At 35.1% G+C, this 15,675-nt stretch overlaps 1 protein-coding gene across 1 annotated transcript in view; it reads left to right on the forward strand.

Moving 5' to 3' along the window:
• PARG (poly(ADP-ribose) glycohydrolase) overlaps positions 1 to 15,675 on the forward strand; it is a gene marked incomplete at both ends in the record, with an annotated part of 115,078 nt that overhangs the window by 50,392 nt on the left and 49,011 nt on the right. The window contains 2 exons of the mRNA XM_084244816.1: positions 9,633 to 9,725; positions 12,033 to 12,190. Coding sequence (XP_084100942.1) covers positions 9,633 to 9,725; positions 12,033 to 12,190 — 251 coding nt within the window. The remainder of the gene's footprint in view (positions 1 to 9,632; positions 9,726 to 12,032; positions 12,191 to 15,675) is intronic.

The raw sequence follows: 15,675 nt of genomic DNA on the forward strand, positions 1-15,675 counted from the left end.
TTTGACTTCATCTGAATTGTTTGGTACTTTTAAGGCAAAAAGTCATTCACACATTACTTAGAAATTAATAGAAAAGAATAATACTCATCACACAAGGAATAAAAAGTTCAGCATCATTAGTAATCAAAGAAGCAGAGAATGAAGCGTCGTTTTAACCTGTCAAATTACAAGTATAACAACAATGTGAGATACTCAGTGTAAGCAAAGTATGGGCTCGAATACTTGTTACACAGTACCAGAATATAAATTCACAAAATCTTTCTAGAAGGCAGTTGGTCAGCATATATAAAAATTCTTAAAAAAAAAAAAACAAAAAAAAGTGTTTTTGAGTCAGCACTTTTAGAGTTTTTCAAATAGATGCACCAAAGATGTTTGTACAAGGATATTCATTGCAGTGGTAATTATGATAGTGGAAAATGGACAAGCTATAAACCTATCATAAGAAAACTGGGGGAATAAATTATGATGTGTCCAAATAGTTGAATAACACCTAACTATTAAAGATGGTGATGTAGGGTTGCATTTACTTAGGAAAAAGTTTACTAATGTAAATGAAAGCAAAATATAAACTTCAGTAGACAGTAGGAAGGATATATACCCAAAATATTAGTAATGAATATTTTGATAGTAAGTTTATTGGTGATTTTTTTTTTGTTATTTCTGTATGTTAATTTTGTACAGTAAAAGTGCATGACTAAAAAAAAAACATTTCTGGTGGTGGAAGATTGTATAGCAAGATGGAAAATGATTTTTTCTCTGTAGATTCCGAGTGCTATGCTTTTTATATTGAAAAATTATTTACTGGAATTTAATGGTCTTGACATTTTACATTTATTTTTGAAAGAATTTCATTAAAGAAGAGTTATTAGCAACTTTTCAGAATTTTATTAGGCTCTAAGTTTATACCAATAGATGAGATAGAGTAACTTAATATGTTTATTGTATTTGTTCATTTGTTATTGGTCACTTTTTAAGTGGTGTTTTTTAAGAGGTGTTTGCTATGAACTACTTGAAGAAGTAGATCTGTAGAAATTTTCTGTTTATTAAAATAACACTAGTTTTCTGATTTTACTAGCTGCAGATTTCACTTACAGTTCAATAATTGATATTTACTTAGTACTTTGTGTGCGCAGCATAGTACTTCATCATGTATGGATGTCTTTAGTTATTAGAGCACAGTTTACGGATTTAGTTTTGTGGTTTTTTTTTTTTTTAAAGATTATTTATTTATGTATACAGAACTGGGGTACAGGCCAGAGGTGTGGGAGGTGGTGAGAGGATTCAACAGAGACAGAGTGGGGAATAGAACAGACTGATGGACTGAAATGCACTGCTGAGGGGAGCAGTTGGTGAGTCAGGAGGGGTCTGGTAGGCCATGTGGGTATTTCCCTGGCTGGGGATCAACCTTGTGCTGCAGTGGCTGCGGCTAGCTTCATAGGTTGTGGCTTAACCCCTTGCGCCACCCGGGAGGCCCTACAGATTTAGTTTTAGGGATCATGCTCAGCGAAATAAGCCAGAAAGAAAAAGAAAAATACTGGATGGTCTCACTTATAGCAGGAATCTAGAAAACTTAAATAAGGGACCAGAAAAAAGAATAACTATAAGAAAGAAAATATTAAAATCAACAAACAACTATGAACCAGAGACACTCTATGGGGGGTGAGGGGCGGGGGAAAGGAGGGGTTGTGTCCGGGCCAGCCAGGCAGATCAACATGGTACCCGGGGGAGGAAGCAGGGGCTTGGTATGGGACAGGGGTAAGCGAGGAGTGGAGACAAAGCCAGGATCATCGCCAGTCTCATTTATTCAGGAATGTGTACAATGTTATATAGGGTTCAGAGGGGGGAGGTCTCTCGTTATCTGGAACAAGGAGAGACCACCAATGCAAACAAGCCACAGTAGCAAGCAGGGGGAAAGGTTCAGTCGTCACAATAGGAAACTTGAAACCTTCACTCGAGCTAACATTCAGTACCTGCTTCAGGCAAGAACCCGGATGTTAAGGTCTGGGCCCCAGGTCTGGGCCCCGACAGGGTTGGGGTCAAAATAAGGGGGTTGTAATTGTATGGGGAATATAAAAATAAAATTTAAATAAAAAATAAAAACTAAAAAAAAAAAGTTAACTGAAAGCAATCTACAGGTAGGTTTCTACTATGAATACATTGACAATGTCCTATTGTGTAATTTGCATTAATTACTTACTCCTTCACATGTGATTGGATATCTAGATTGCTTTCAGTTTTCCCTATCTTAAAGAATACTATGATGTGAATCATCAGTAAATAATGGTTTATTTATTCTTTTAATTTCAATTAAGATTATCTTCATAATGAAGAGCGCAACACTGAAATTCTCCTGTAAAATGTATAATTGTATGTAGATATAGGCTATGAACTGAATAAACACTTGAGAAATGAAAAATTCAGCAAAGCTGCTTGCTTGGATATTTTATAGATACAAAATGGTTATTTTACTCATTTTCCTACTTATGTGCTTGATATCCATACCCAGAACAATTTAACTGGGTTGAAATAGTTTTGAATTAAAAAAATCAGCAGTAAGGGCCTCCCTGGTGGCACAGCCAGTTGAGAGCAGCATTGTGAAGCTGTCTGCAGCCTCTGCAGCACCGGTTCAATTTCCAGCCAGGCCGGGGAGATACCCACATAGCACAGCAGACCTCTCCTGTCTCGTCCACATAGCACAGCAGACCTCTCCTGTCTCGTCCGCTGCTCCCCTTCCAGGTGGTCGGATCGGGTAGGACGCATTAAAGACTTTATTTCCCTATTTTCTCCCTGAGTTGTACATTTTCCTTATTTCTTTTTCTCTTGTAAATAAACCTTTTATTAACCCTTTTGTGTGTGTCTGTAGTAGAGTATTCATAAGTCCCTTTAAAGCGCGCGGGTGAGGACCCACAGCCAGGAACCCGTTTAATATCGGGGTTGCTCTATAACACCCTCAGCAGTGTATTTCGGTCCTTTTGCCTGTTTTGCTCCCTGCTCTGTCTCTGGTGAATTCTCTCATCAACCCATGCCTCTGGCTTGTTACCCCAGTGCTTGCATAAATAAATAAATCTTAAAAAAAAAAAAAGAAAAAAGAAGTACAAATTTCTGTCTATGCTTCTAGATACTGAAATCATAATATTTTGACATTTGATAAATTCAGTTACTCTGTTTTAGTGGTTTGTCCATGTTGCTATTTGCTGAAGAAAGAACGATTCCTTGCCGCAGTCACTATGATGGGGTTGCAGTAATTATATCTCAAGGTTACAACTGACATATTGAAGGGCTTTCTGTTATGAGATCATGTGGTCATTGATCACGTCTGTTTACGGTTCTCTCTATTTGTATTCCTAGCACAATCTGCCACCTAATAGATATTCAAATATTAGTTTATTGGTAACCTGAATGAACAGATATTATAGTTATTGGGCCGAGATGGACAAAATAGCCTTATGACTTTCATATTCATTGGATCAATTCTGAATGAAACGTGTATATAATTATTGTGGAACTAGAATAAAAAGACATTATGTACATTCAACATGCATACAGAAACACTTGCTACAGTTATTATCTATGCAGATTATCCAATAGATGACATCACTTTACTTGTGGAAAAATTTAATGAAATTTTCCTTTTTACCATCATAAATGCTTATTTTCCTGACAATTATCATCATTATAAAATAGTATAATATTAAATATGTAATATATTTAAATTATTATTTAAGACTCTTACCTCTTGAAATTAAGAAATGATTTACATTTTTTTTTTAAAGATTTATTTGTTTGTTTATTTATTTATTTATTTATACAAGCACTGGGTACAGTCAGAAGTGCAGGAGGGTGAGAGAATTCACCAGAGCCAGAGCCGGGAGCAGAGCAGGCAGAAGGAACCGAAGTACACTGCTGAGGGGAGGAGCGGGCGGCAGGAGAGGTCTGCGCGCCATGTGGGACCCTCCTCTGGTGGCAGGGGAGCAGCCGGGGATCGAACTGGTGCCACAGAGGCTGCGGGCAGCTTCGCAACCCAGCCCTCAACCGCTGTGCCATCGGGGAGGCCCAGAAATGATTTACATTTTAAAAGCATTTTACTACTTGTATTTTGGTTGTATGGCACAGATTAATAGATTATAGATTAATAAATAATTTTTAAAAGCTAAGATTTACATAAAGATACTAGTAATATGGAAGAAGGCACAGATCATGCTAGTTTTTAAATTATGAATTCCATCTCAAACAATAGTTGGGTTGGTTATGTTCTTGAATAATCCATTTATGATGTTCTCATTTATGTTTCCAAAGTAGCATTCAATGTGTATTTGAAATGTTGACAGTTATGAAGAAGTCCAGTGCAATTATACTTCATCAGATAAATAAGTGGTATTTTAAAGCTTCTGTCAGTCAGAAAAGCATGAATGCATTTACTTGTATGTCAATTTTAAAAGACAAGACAGGTACCCAAAGGAGAAGCTGTCAGCCTATTTAGACACTTGAAATGTTTTTTGATTAAAAATGTTTGAATAGAAACGTCTCCTTATACCTCCTGCTAAATACAACTGAAGACCCTGAACATTATCTACGATGTAAGAAGATTCTGAAAAGAATTCTGGAAGAATCTGTAGGAAAGAGGTGGCCCCAGGGTGATATCAGCAGAGGTCTCCTGGGGACTCTGAATCCTCACCCTTTTCCCATAATTTCAAGATGCCTCTTCTCCCTACCTTGAGAGTGAACTAAGGTCCAGTAGAAGATCTAAGTTTCTACTTTCAATCGGTAGTGTGAGGTCACTTCCCCTTCCTCTGTCATAGAAGACATGCCTAAACAAGATTTAAGTAAGATCTAGTCTCATAACCTAGTACCTCAAATAACCAGATTTCAATTAAAAAATCATCACTAAGAATCAAGAAAATACCAACCGAAATAAGAAAAGATAATCAATAGATACCAACCCCGAGATAACAGAGATGTTAGGATTACCTGAGAAGGATTTTAAGCCACAAAAAGACTTCAGTGAACAATTACAAGCTGCTAGAAACAAATGAAAAAAAAATGACAGTAGCAAAAAAACAAGCTATAAAGAAAAATTAAATGGATTTTTTTTCATTCTTGAAATCCTTCATAAATTTCTTGTGACTGTTTTTAAATACACTGTGGACTTGAGTGTTATTTTTAAGCCAAAATTTGCTTTCACTTACAAAACTATAATTTCAAGAGTATAGCTTCACACTTTGATGTGTGCAGATGCTTTACTTGCCCACCACCAAAGCCCCAATGCCACTGTAATATCACACTGACTCCCTCTACCCCAAAATGGAAATTTTTCCGTTGAAAAATATAAAAAATATAATGGATGGGCTCAAAAGAACAACAGAATTATTCAGTCTGAACAATGGAAAGAAAATAGACTCAAGAAATGAGCAGTTTGAAATCTGTGGGGCTATAACAAAATTGTCATTTTAGTACTAAAGAGAGAGGAGAAAGAGGGCAAGGCTGAAAAAATACTCAAAGAAACTGTGACAAAACTAGAAATAATACCTGAAAATTTCCCACATTTGACCAAAGAAGGTCTGACAACTTCAAGAAGCTCAGTGAACACCAAACAGGATAAACTGAAAGAAATCTCTGCAAAGACATTTGGTCAAACTCTTTAAAACAAAAAGCAAAGAAAATAACTTGAACGCATCAAGGGAGAAATGATACATTGCTTATAGGGGAAAAGACCTTTGAGTGACAGTGGAGTTCTCATCAGAAAAGATGGAGCTAAAAAGAAATGATAACTGTATTTTTGAAGGACTAACAATAGATCAGTCAACTCAGAATTTATATTTAGTGAACTTGTTCTTGAGGAATAAAAAGGGAACCATGACATTCTCAGGTGAATGAAAAAAGAGAATTTTAATATTAGTAGACTTATCCTTTAAAATAACAAGTCTAAAGAAATTTCTTGAAATGATGAAAGATGGAATATGGGAATATGACTGAGGAAGAACACCAGAAAGAGTAAAAATATAGTAACTATAATAGACTGCATCTTGAGTATTCTAAATTGTGTTTGACATTTTCTCTTTCAGTGTTTTAAAAAATCATAGCACTGTTAAATGTGGTTCTCAGTGTACATTTGGAAATATTGAAAACAGTCAATAATGGTGGCGTGTGAGGGATTTAAAGGAAAGTTTCTATAGCTTACTAGAACTGGTAAAATGTTGATATCAGGAAACAGTGATGATTATATGTAATATAATGCCTAGATCAGTTGAAAAAAAATCTCTTCAAGGGATATTACTCGAAACCACTTTTTTTAAAGTAAATATTTTTTAATTTTTTTACATCATTGTTCATTTTTAAAGAGTATTTGCTTCCCCCACCTCCTCAGGTGTAGTCCCCATAGAGTTTCCTTCACCAATGCACCGGTGCACCATCACCTCAGTTCCCTGTGCTCCCTCCCTCCCTCTGATCCCTCTCCCTCCTCCTCCCCTGCTGGATGTCTCTGATTTATAATTGTCCATTTTTGCTTTGTTGTGTTTTGTACTGTCAAAACCACTTTAGATAAATGAAAATGAAATTCTAAAATATGTTCAAGTTTCCCCCCACATGAGAAAAGGGAGAAGACAGATAAATCACAATTAAAAATTGAAATAACTGTCCTAACATATCATTGATTAAATGCAGATGGTTTAGATTCATCATTTAAAATACAGTGATTTTAAGAGTGAATTTTAACACATTATATGTTATTGATAAGAAATCCATTTTGGACATAATGATATAGATAGTTTGAAAGTAGCAACTTTGTTTGTAATAGCTACAACCTGAAAACAATCAAAATGCCCCTGTCGGTAAATAGTTAATAAACTGTGGTATATTAATACCATGGAATACTATTCAAGGATTAACTATTGATACTTGCATCAACTGCACAGATCTCAAGGACTGGGTTAAAAAAACATCAATCTTGAAAGGATGTGTAAAGTATGATTTTATTTCTTTAATATGACAAAATTATAGACATGAAAAATAGATTAATTGTTCAGGGTTAAGAATAGTTGGAGGAAGGACGGTATGACTATAAACAAGTAACGGGAGATCTTTGTTGTAGTAGAACATTTCTATATCTTGATGTTGGTAGTGGTTACACAAATGTACTCATCATAAAATAACAGAACCACACACTGCACTTAACCACTAGCAATTTCCTGGTGGTGATCTTGTGCTGTAGTTATATAAAATGTAACCATTAAGGGAAACTGGGTGAAGGGCAAACTGAACTTCTCTGTACTATATTTGCACCTTTCCAATCTGTAATTATTTAAAAAAATAACAAATACATTACAAGTAAGTAGAATTTGACTTTTTTAAACAAATGGATTAATGTATGCATTTTCAGGTACAGGAAGACTTACATCTTTAATATGTACCTCTAAAAAAGTAGAAAACCTGTGGATGTATTTTTTTTTTTAATTTAGCTTTTATTCTTAGAAGAGTTAAGAGTTTTATTCTTGGGCTTCCCCGGTGGCGCAGTGGTTGAGCGCTGGGCTGCAAAGCTGCCCGCAGCCTCTGCAGCGCCGGTTCGATCCCCGGCCACCAGGCGAGGGTCCCACATGGCAAGCAGACCTCTCCTGCTACTCCCGCTGCTCCCTCAGCAGTATGCTTCTGTCCTTCTGCCTGTTCTGTTCTCAGCTCTGGCTCTGGTGAATTCTCTTACCCTCCCGCGCTTCTGACTGTACCCAATGCTTGTATAAATAAATAAATAAATATTAAAAAAATAAAGAGTTTTATTCTTAGTAGAGTTTATAAGAAAGAGGCAGCCATGTAACTATGTTGAATTTGAGCTTTTTTTTTAGTGTTAACTTGCCATTATGAAAGATTAAGATTTAGCTATCATTCACTTCCCCCATGACCAGTAACATAGCTTTTTTTTTCTGCTTTTCCATTTTCCCACTATAGTTATATTCATTTCACTTAGATTAATATTCTGTATTTTAGTAGGAATAAACACCATTCATATTTGAGACATGAATGCTTTTCCAGTTTTTGTTTTCCCCAGCATAACAGTTGCCTTGTGTTGTTCAGTTGCTCAGTTTTCTAAAAGCCTATGATTAATTGAACCCCAAACTCCCTAATTGCAAATATCTTTCTGTTCATTCTGAACATTAGTTTTCTCATGATCCTGATTTAGAGAGGGAGGTAAGCATGGGTTAAATTTTAGAGCTTTAGATTAAAAAAATTCTTAACGTTACAGTTTGCTTTTATTTTTTATTTATTTATTTTTTTTATAGAGGCATGTTTTCTTTCGTTCGTTCGTTCGTTCTTTCTTTCTTTTGTTTATACATGCACTGGGTACAGTAGGAAGCGCGGGAGGGTGAGAGAATTCACCAGAGCCAGAGCGGGGAGCAGAACAGGCAGAAGGACCGAAGGACACTGCTGAGGGGAGCAGCGGGCGGCAGGAGAGGTCTGTGCGCCATGCGGGACCCTCCTCTGGTGGCCGGGGAGCAGCCGGGGATCGAACCGGCGCCGCAGAGGCCGCGGGCTGCTTCGCAACCCAGCGCTCAACCGCTGCGCCACCATGGAGGCCCACAGTTTGCTTTTAAATACAGAATGAATATATATTACCTTTGTTACTTTTTAAATTTGCACATAACACTATCCAGCTGCAGATAGACCAATGAATATTCCTTTATTTCAACTTAGCACTTGATTAAAAAAAGGAAATTTATAAATAGTATCCTCATCAATCCCAAACATTGGTCACTAGGGAAGTGGGGAGAGCCATGGAGTTGAGGCATGGACACTTTGGTTCTAGATTGGGTTTCGTTGCTAATTAACCTTCTCAATCTGGGATGACCGGGTATCTGTATCCTTGACCTCAGTTTTCTTTTCTTTGTTAATTATGACATGATAAGACTGGATTATAATTTAGAATTATTTAGTTTAAATGTGATTTCAAGTAAATAAATGGTTTACTTTAACATTGACTGTATATGTAGTGCCTCTATTATCTTTATTTTTAATGCTTTTAAAGAAATATACTGATGTTTAGAGAGAAATTGGATTAAAAGGATTTAAGTATTTTCTGAAGCCTTATAAAGATGGGGAATTAAAAAAGCAAAAACGGGCACTGAATGTTGTCTTTGTTCTATTTCAAATTATGACATGGGAATTGTAGTTTTTATGTCCTGTGGGTACCTAGAAAGGGAAAATTCTACGGTCGCCAGAAACCTAGAATATGCTCTGAAATAATTAGTGTTACTTTTATGGTGATTTCTTCAAATAATATACTGTTAAAGCTCGATGGCTCCTTGAGGACTTCTGAGAGTCCTTGTGTCTAGCAATTTTTAATCAATAAAACCAAGCAGCATGTACTGTTTTTCATTTGCAGGTGTTTTATTTAATTGTAAATGCTTATATGAGAAGTGTTTGATATTTGTGATCATTTGTTTTTAGAGGGCATTAGGTGATTCCATACATTTGGATATATTTTTAATTTCATTAGTGTACTTTTGTACATTTATTTACATGTGTCTGATTATGCTAATAATGTGCCTTCTGAGATCCAATGAAAAGCAGATACATATTTTAATTTTGTAAAAAAACATTTGCTCATTCGTTATTGTTCACTGATAACACATTTTATTGGTTTTTAGGTTCTTGAAGAAGCAGAAGCTCAACATTTATATCAGTCCATTTTGCCTGATATGGTGAAAATTGCACTCTGTCTGCCAGATATTTGCACACAGGTTAGTGGAAATAATGTCTTCCTTAATAGCTTTCTTGAGATTCACAGTTGAATTTCCTTTAAACTCTGATGGTCCAGGTTAGAGAAGAGAAGTGATGATTTTACTGCATGTGATGATTTTACTACACTAAGGAAGAGGTTATAGGCTAGAGAGAGTGCTGCAAAAGGACATTAAAAATGTAGCATTCAATTTCGGAGCTTCAGTTTACACTGTTGACATGTGCTTACTCAGACTTATCTTTCTCTTTTTATTTATGCAATCTCTCTAAAAAAAAAATTGTCATTATTTCAAAACTTAGTGGATTTAGAACATTTTGTGTTCAAAATAGCCCACTTCTTTCTCCACTTTCCCCATAATTGTATATTGTATAATAAACAAGCTCACAGAACTTTAACTTTTAAAAATAAAAGACCAATGTTATTTCATTTTGTTTGTAGTATATTAATTATTTATTGCTACATAAAAGTTACCTATAAATTTAGTGACTTAAAACAACAAACATTTATTGTCTTAGAGTTTCTGCCTGGCGGAAATTCAGGAGTTTAGCTGAGTGTTCTGGCTCAGGGTCTGAAGATTGGACTGAGGGAAGCAGTCGTCTGAAGATTGGACTGAGACTGGAAGAGCCACTTCTAAGTTGGCTCACTTAGGGTATTGATAGAGACCTCAGTTTCTTGCCATGGGCTCCTTCACAGCTTATTTGTTGCCCTGATGTCATTGTTGCTAACTTCCCCTGAATAAGCAACCGGGAAAGAAAAGAAGTAGTGGTGTCTTTTTTGACCTGGTTTCTGAAGGCAATCACAATCATATGTGCTATTTTTCTATTTGTTAGAAGTTAGCCACTAAATCTAACCTGTACTCAAAGAAGAGGAAAATTAGAAGAGACGAATATCATAGAATTTGTAAATAAGAAATGTTTGTATTTAGAAGTCCCTTAAACTTAAAATCACCATTAATTTTTGTGGATACCTTAGTAAATAGTAAATGAATTAAAAACTGATTTGTTACTAAAACCAAGTAACAATTGCTTTAAATCATTGACACATTGTCACCTTTCCTAAACTCATTGCTTAGTTGTAATTAAATGGGTGGAATGGGAAATGGAAATCAATGGGAGCTCTATTTCCTCATTCTTAGGAATGGTGATTCCTAAGGCTAAAAGAAGAGAGAATTTTGATGTTGTAGCGAAAATATATTCTTTCCCTTTCCCTTGTTTGTTTACCTTTGTGTTTTTCTAAGAGAAATAGTTGAAATGCAAGGTTAACTTTTTCTAGCATGTTCTTATTCTAGCAATGATGTGTATTTTCTGTTACTTAGAAAAAAGAATTCACAGAATTGCCTTTTTTTTTTTTTGCTTTCATTTCCTCTTTTTCATTATGATTCCTGAGAGAGAATCAGGACAGTTCTCGATGCCTACTGGTTTGAGATTAATGCAGACACATTCAGGATTTTAGTTCTGGGTCTTATTGAAAGGAATAAGAAAAAGCATCTCTAATATGTTGAAGCACTTTGAAACTTAACTAATGGATGTATAATCAGTCTTTGGGTTTACCATCATGTCTAAAAACATAGTTTATATAAAACCCATTCCACACAACCTTAGCTTCTGTGGATTATACTGAAAATAAAAATACTGAATTTGGGTTTGGTACCACTTGAACACATTTCAGCATAAAAAATTTAAAAGAAAAATATTCTTTATTTCTTTGACTTGGAATGATTATGTAGGAATTGCCTATTTTTTTTTTTTTTACAAATTACACATAACTATTTACACATGTGTACACATGTTCCATTAATTGCTTTAATAAAATCAGATTTGGGTTTCACAAAGAAATTGTAAAGTGTGATTCAGAATTTCAAGGAAAAGACTTCCTTATTGAATTATTTTATTTAGGACTAAAGCTGAAAAATTACTCTCTCCAACTGTCTTTAATAAATATGAAAACAAAATTTAGCATATGCAATGATAGCATTGCATTTTTCTGTTTCTTCCTTTATAAAGTACATAATGTATTTTTATTTCTTACTTGATAAAGCAAATGTTGTTTTCCACTAATAAGAAATGTTTGTGTACTCTTCACTATCGTTATTATTGATTAGAAATCTGCTGTTTGTCAAATAAGTCATTTTTCCAACCATCCTTGATAAACTGCTCTTGACTTCAGCAGTATTGTTGATTTAAGGATTCAAGAGTGGCCTGAAATTATTCCTGTGCTAATTTAGCAAATGCAATTTGGTGCCTCTGCTTTTGAAATTGCTAAACTAATTATTGCTCTTCTTGTCTGTATTTTTTGTTTCCTCTCTCAGCCAATACCACTCCTGAAACAGAAGATGAATCATTCCATCACAATGTCACAGGAACAGATCGCCAGTCTTTTAGCTAATGCTTTCTTCTGCACATTTCCACGGCGAAATGCTAAAATGAAATCGGAGTATTCTAGTTATCCAGACATTAACTTCAATCGGTATGTTTATCAGAGAACACCTCTTTAGCAATGAAATAGAGAAGAGTGGAAGGAGCTAATATTTACGAAGTGATTTGCCTTAAGTCAACCATTTTGTGTATAATTTCTAAATTAATCTGTTACAGTACTTTAAGTGATCCTTTTGTTATTTTGTTGTCAAAATAAAGTTCACAGAAGTTGTAGAACTTGATTAGAGTCCAGCACCCAGTAAATCACAGAACTGAGGTTTACTCGCAGGGCTGTTCTACTCCAGAAACCTTCTTTACATTCTATCGAACTGTTGTCCTCCTCTGAGTGACCTGGATTCTTTTTTTTTTTTTTTTTTTTCTGATAGATGGCAAAGCTTTATTTTCTCTTCTTGGAATAGCCCAGTATCTCCCTGCCCTGATGTTACACGGTGTACTTAATCTTTTTTTTTTTTTTTTTTTTAAGTCTTAGATATTATTTATTTATTTATTTATTTTTTTTTTTTTTATAAATTTTATTGTTATATTCCCCTTACAATTGCAGCCCCCCATTCTGACCCCAATCCCTCCCCTCCCGCCCCCGGCCCCCTAAAAGTGTCTCTGGTTCATAGTTTTTTGTTGATTTTGATTTTCACTTTCTTATAGTTATTCATTTTCCTGGTCCATTATTTAAGTTTTCTAGATTCCTGCTATGAGTGAGACCATCCGGTATTTTTCTTTTTCTTTTTGGCTTATTTCGCTGAGCATGATCCCTTCCAGCGCCATCCATGTTGCAGCAAATTGCATGTGTTTATCTTTTTTGAATGCTGAGTAATATTCCATGGTATATATGTACCACATCTTCTTGATCCAGTCATCTATTTTTGGGCATTTGGGTTGTTTCCAAAGCTTAGCTATTGTAAACAGTGCTGCTATAAACATAGGGGTGCAGGTGTTCTTTGGAATTGATGTTTCTGTGTCCTTTGGGTAAATACCTAGGAGTGGAATTGCTGGGTCATATGGAAGCTCTATGTTTAGTAAGAGTGACCTGGATTCTTTATACCTTTTTGTTGGATTAATTCATTGGAGCATTTCTTGTATGTTATATTCTTGGTATGCTGAAATAATATTAAAACTGGAGTATATAAGGCATCCTTTCTGTAAAGTGTGAGCTTAAAGTCCTAAGACTGTATTGAGACTTGAAAAATATACTTCAGATAAAAAGCAAAAGCAAAAGTTGACTTTGACTTTTTATAGATTAATTTATCAATGTAATATTTTAAAAGAATATTTTAAAAGACTAAAGTCACACATTGTGAAGGTATTGATAAAGTTTTAAATTCTAACCATTTTCACAAATAAGTACCCTATCATCTACACAAACAAAAATATTGTAAAGACTCTTCTTGGCAAATAGGTATAACCTTTTTTCTCTCTCTCACTTCCTCTTTCCATCTCCATTTCTTTCTTTTTCACCTGAAAGTTATGGCATCTGTGATAGAATTTGAGTTTTCTTTGCTAACACATGCTTTCAAAAAATTGTTATTATACATGCTCCTCTTTCTCAATAAGTTTTGTGTAATGTCCTCCTCTGCTGTCTGCCTCTTAACCTTGTTGTCTGCTGAGAGTGGGGCAGTATGAGCAGGGTACAGAAGGGAGGTACATTCATGGGGCAAAGTCATGCTTTTGTTTGACATTCTGTTTTTGTCCTCACAGTTGAGTGGTAAAGTGATGCCACTTTTTAAAAACCTTGTTTTGGACCAATTTTAGACATGTAAAAAAGTTGCAAAAATAGCATTGAGTATGCCTGTATACAACTTACGTAGCTTCACCTTGTGTTAACATTTCTAGGTAACCATATAGTGTAACCCTAGTAAAATTATCAAAACTGGGAAGATAATTTTGGTTTATTACTATGGACTTGTGGCTATTTTGTTCTATGATTTAAAATTATTTTGCTGTTTAGATTTTTCTAGCTTTTCTTCATGTTGACTTCTGTTTTCTCCTAAGAACTCCCCAACCTTTTTGGAGGGGCATTTTCTTACCGTTCCAGGCTCATGTCTAGAGTCAACTATTTTTCAAGGAACCTGCTTCCTTTTATTGGAGAATGATATTTAGAAACCAAGCTCTAGATGATGGGTGTGCTCATTGCGATTAGAGTATCTTTGCTTATGTTGCTACTCTCTGTGGACAGCATTTGACAGTTCTGCCAGGCAGTGGAAAAATAAACTCACAGTTCTCTAGTGACATGGAATATTAGCCTCAAAGGTATTACTTCTAGTTTCTTGAAATTTATAATAATTGAGCTGCTTAATATCTAATGTACATTTTTATTAAAACCAAGATATTTTAGTATATTTGTTGTGTTTTATTTATATTTTTAGCAAACAAGAGTATAACTGATGATTTGAATATAATAAGAATCATTAGGTTATAATTTTGATGCTTTCAGACATTAAAATATCAATGAAAATATTTGTTACTGTGTACATTTACTCTCTATTATCAATACTAAGGAGGAGTGGGGCAACAAACATGGAACATCTGTGTAAAAGAATTCTTTTAAAATTCCAACAAGATGGTATCCTTTTTAGATCACATCCTCTTTGGCTGTGTAAATACCAGTTGTGCAGGGCATGTTTTTAATCTGTTTTTCCAAATTGGTATATTAGCTGAGTTTGTTTTAAGGGAAAGGTAGTTATCGTTTAGTTCAAATATACAGTGAGCAACTACAATATTAATATGTATATGCCTGGGGTGAGAAGAGAAGGGGCAAGCCAATTTTTCATTTCCGTGCCCTCCTCTTCTCCACATGACTTTCCTTCCTCCTTCAAGTTACCCATCATTGTTTCTGATAACTTGAATCCTCCTCGGATTCCTATGTACCTCTGTTATATAAGAAGTGCATAGCATTATCACACTCTATTAGAGAATATAATTAAAGAAAACCTTCCTTCAGGAAATAACTTTTGGATTAAGTATGAAAGGATGAGTAGGGGTTTGAAGAATTTCATTTGATGTAGCTCATCAGATTTACATTTTCAAGTTTATATTGACTATAACATGTGAACCAAGTGGGGAGGGAGCAGAGCACATGAGTTTATCCGACTGGAAAACTAGTCAAAGCACCAGGAAAGATAGGGATGGTGGCTGGGATTTTGTAGTGTGAGTGGTGGAGTTGTGGAGACTTTAAATGGCAAGTCAGTGTGAAAGTGATGACTGTTTTGGCAGGTGGGCAAAGAGAGGCATTAAGGGTGTTTCTAGGTTTGTATAACCAGACAGCGCCTTGGTCTTCTTTTCCTATGATACCACCCACCCTACTTTGTTACAATTTCTTGTTTAATCCTTTCAGAGGGACAGAGATCTTTCCTATACTGTTCGTTGACGTTTTCACAAAATCTCATGTGTTGCAGACCATCAATAAATCCTTGTTGGCCTGAATGAAAATAAATTTTGCGGATGAAACTTTGAGAAATTCTAGTTAGTTAGTGCAGAATATTAGGACTGCAATTTAGACTCTTCATTCTCAGTCTCTATTGC

The sequence above is a fragment of the Talpa europaea genome, assembly GCF_964194135.1.
Source record: "Talpa europaea genome assembly, chromosome: 10".
In the NCBI taxonomy this organism is placed as follows: Eukaryota; Metazoa; Chordata; class Mammalia; order Eulipotyphla; family Talpidae; genus Talpa; species Talpa europaea.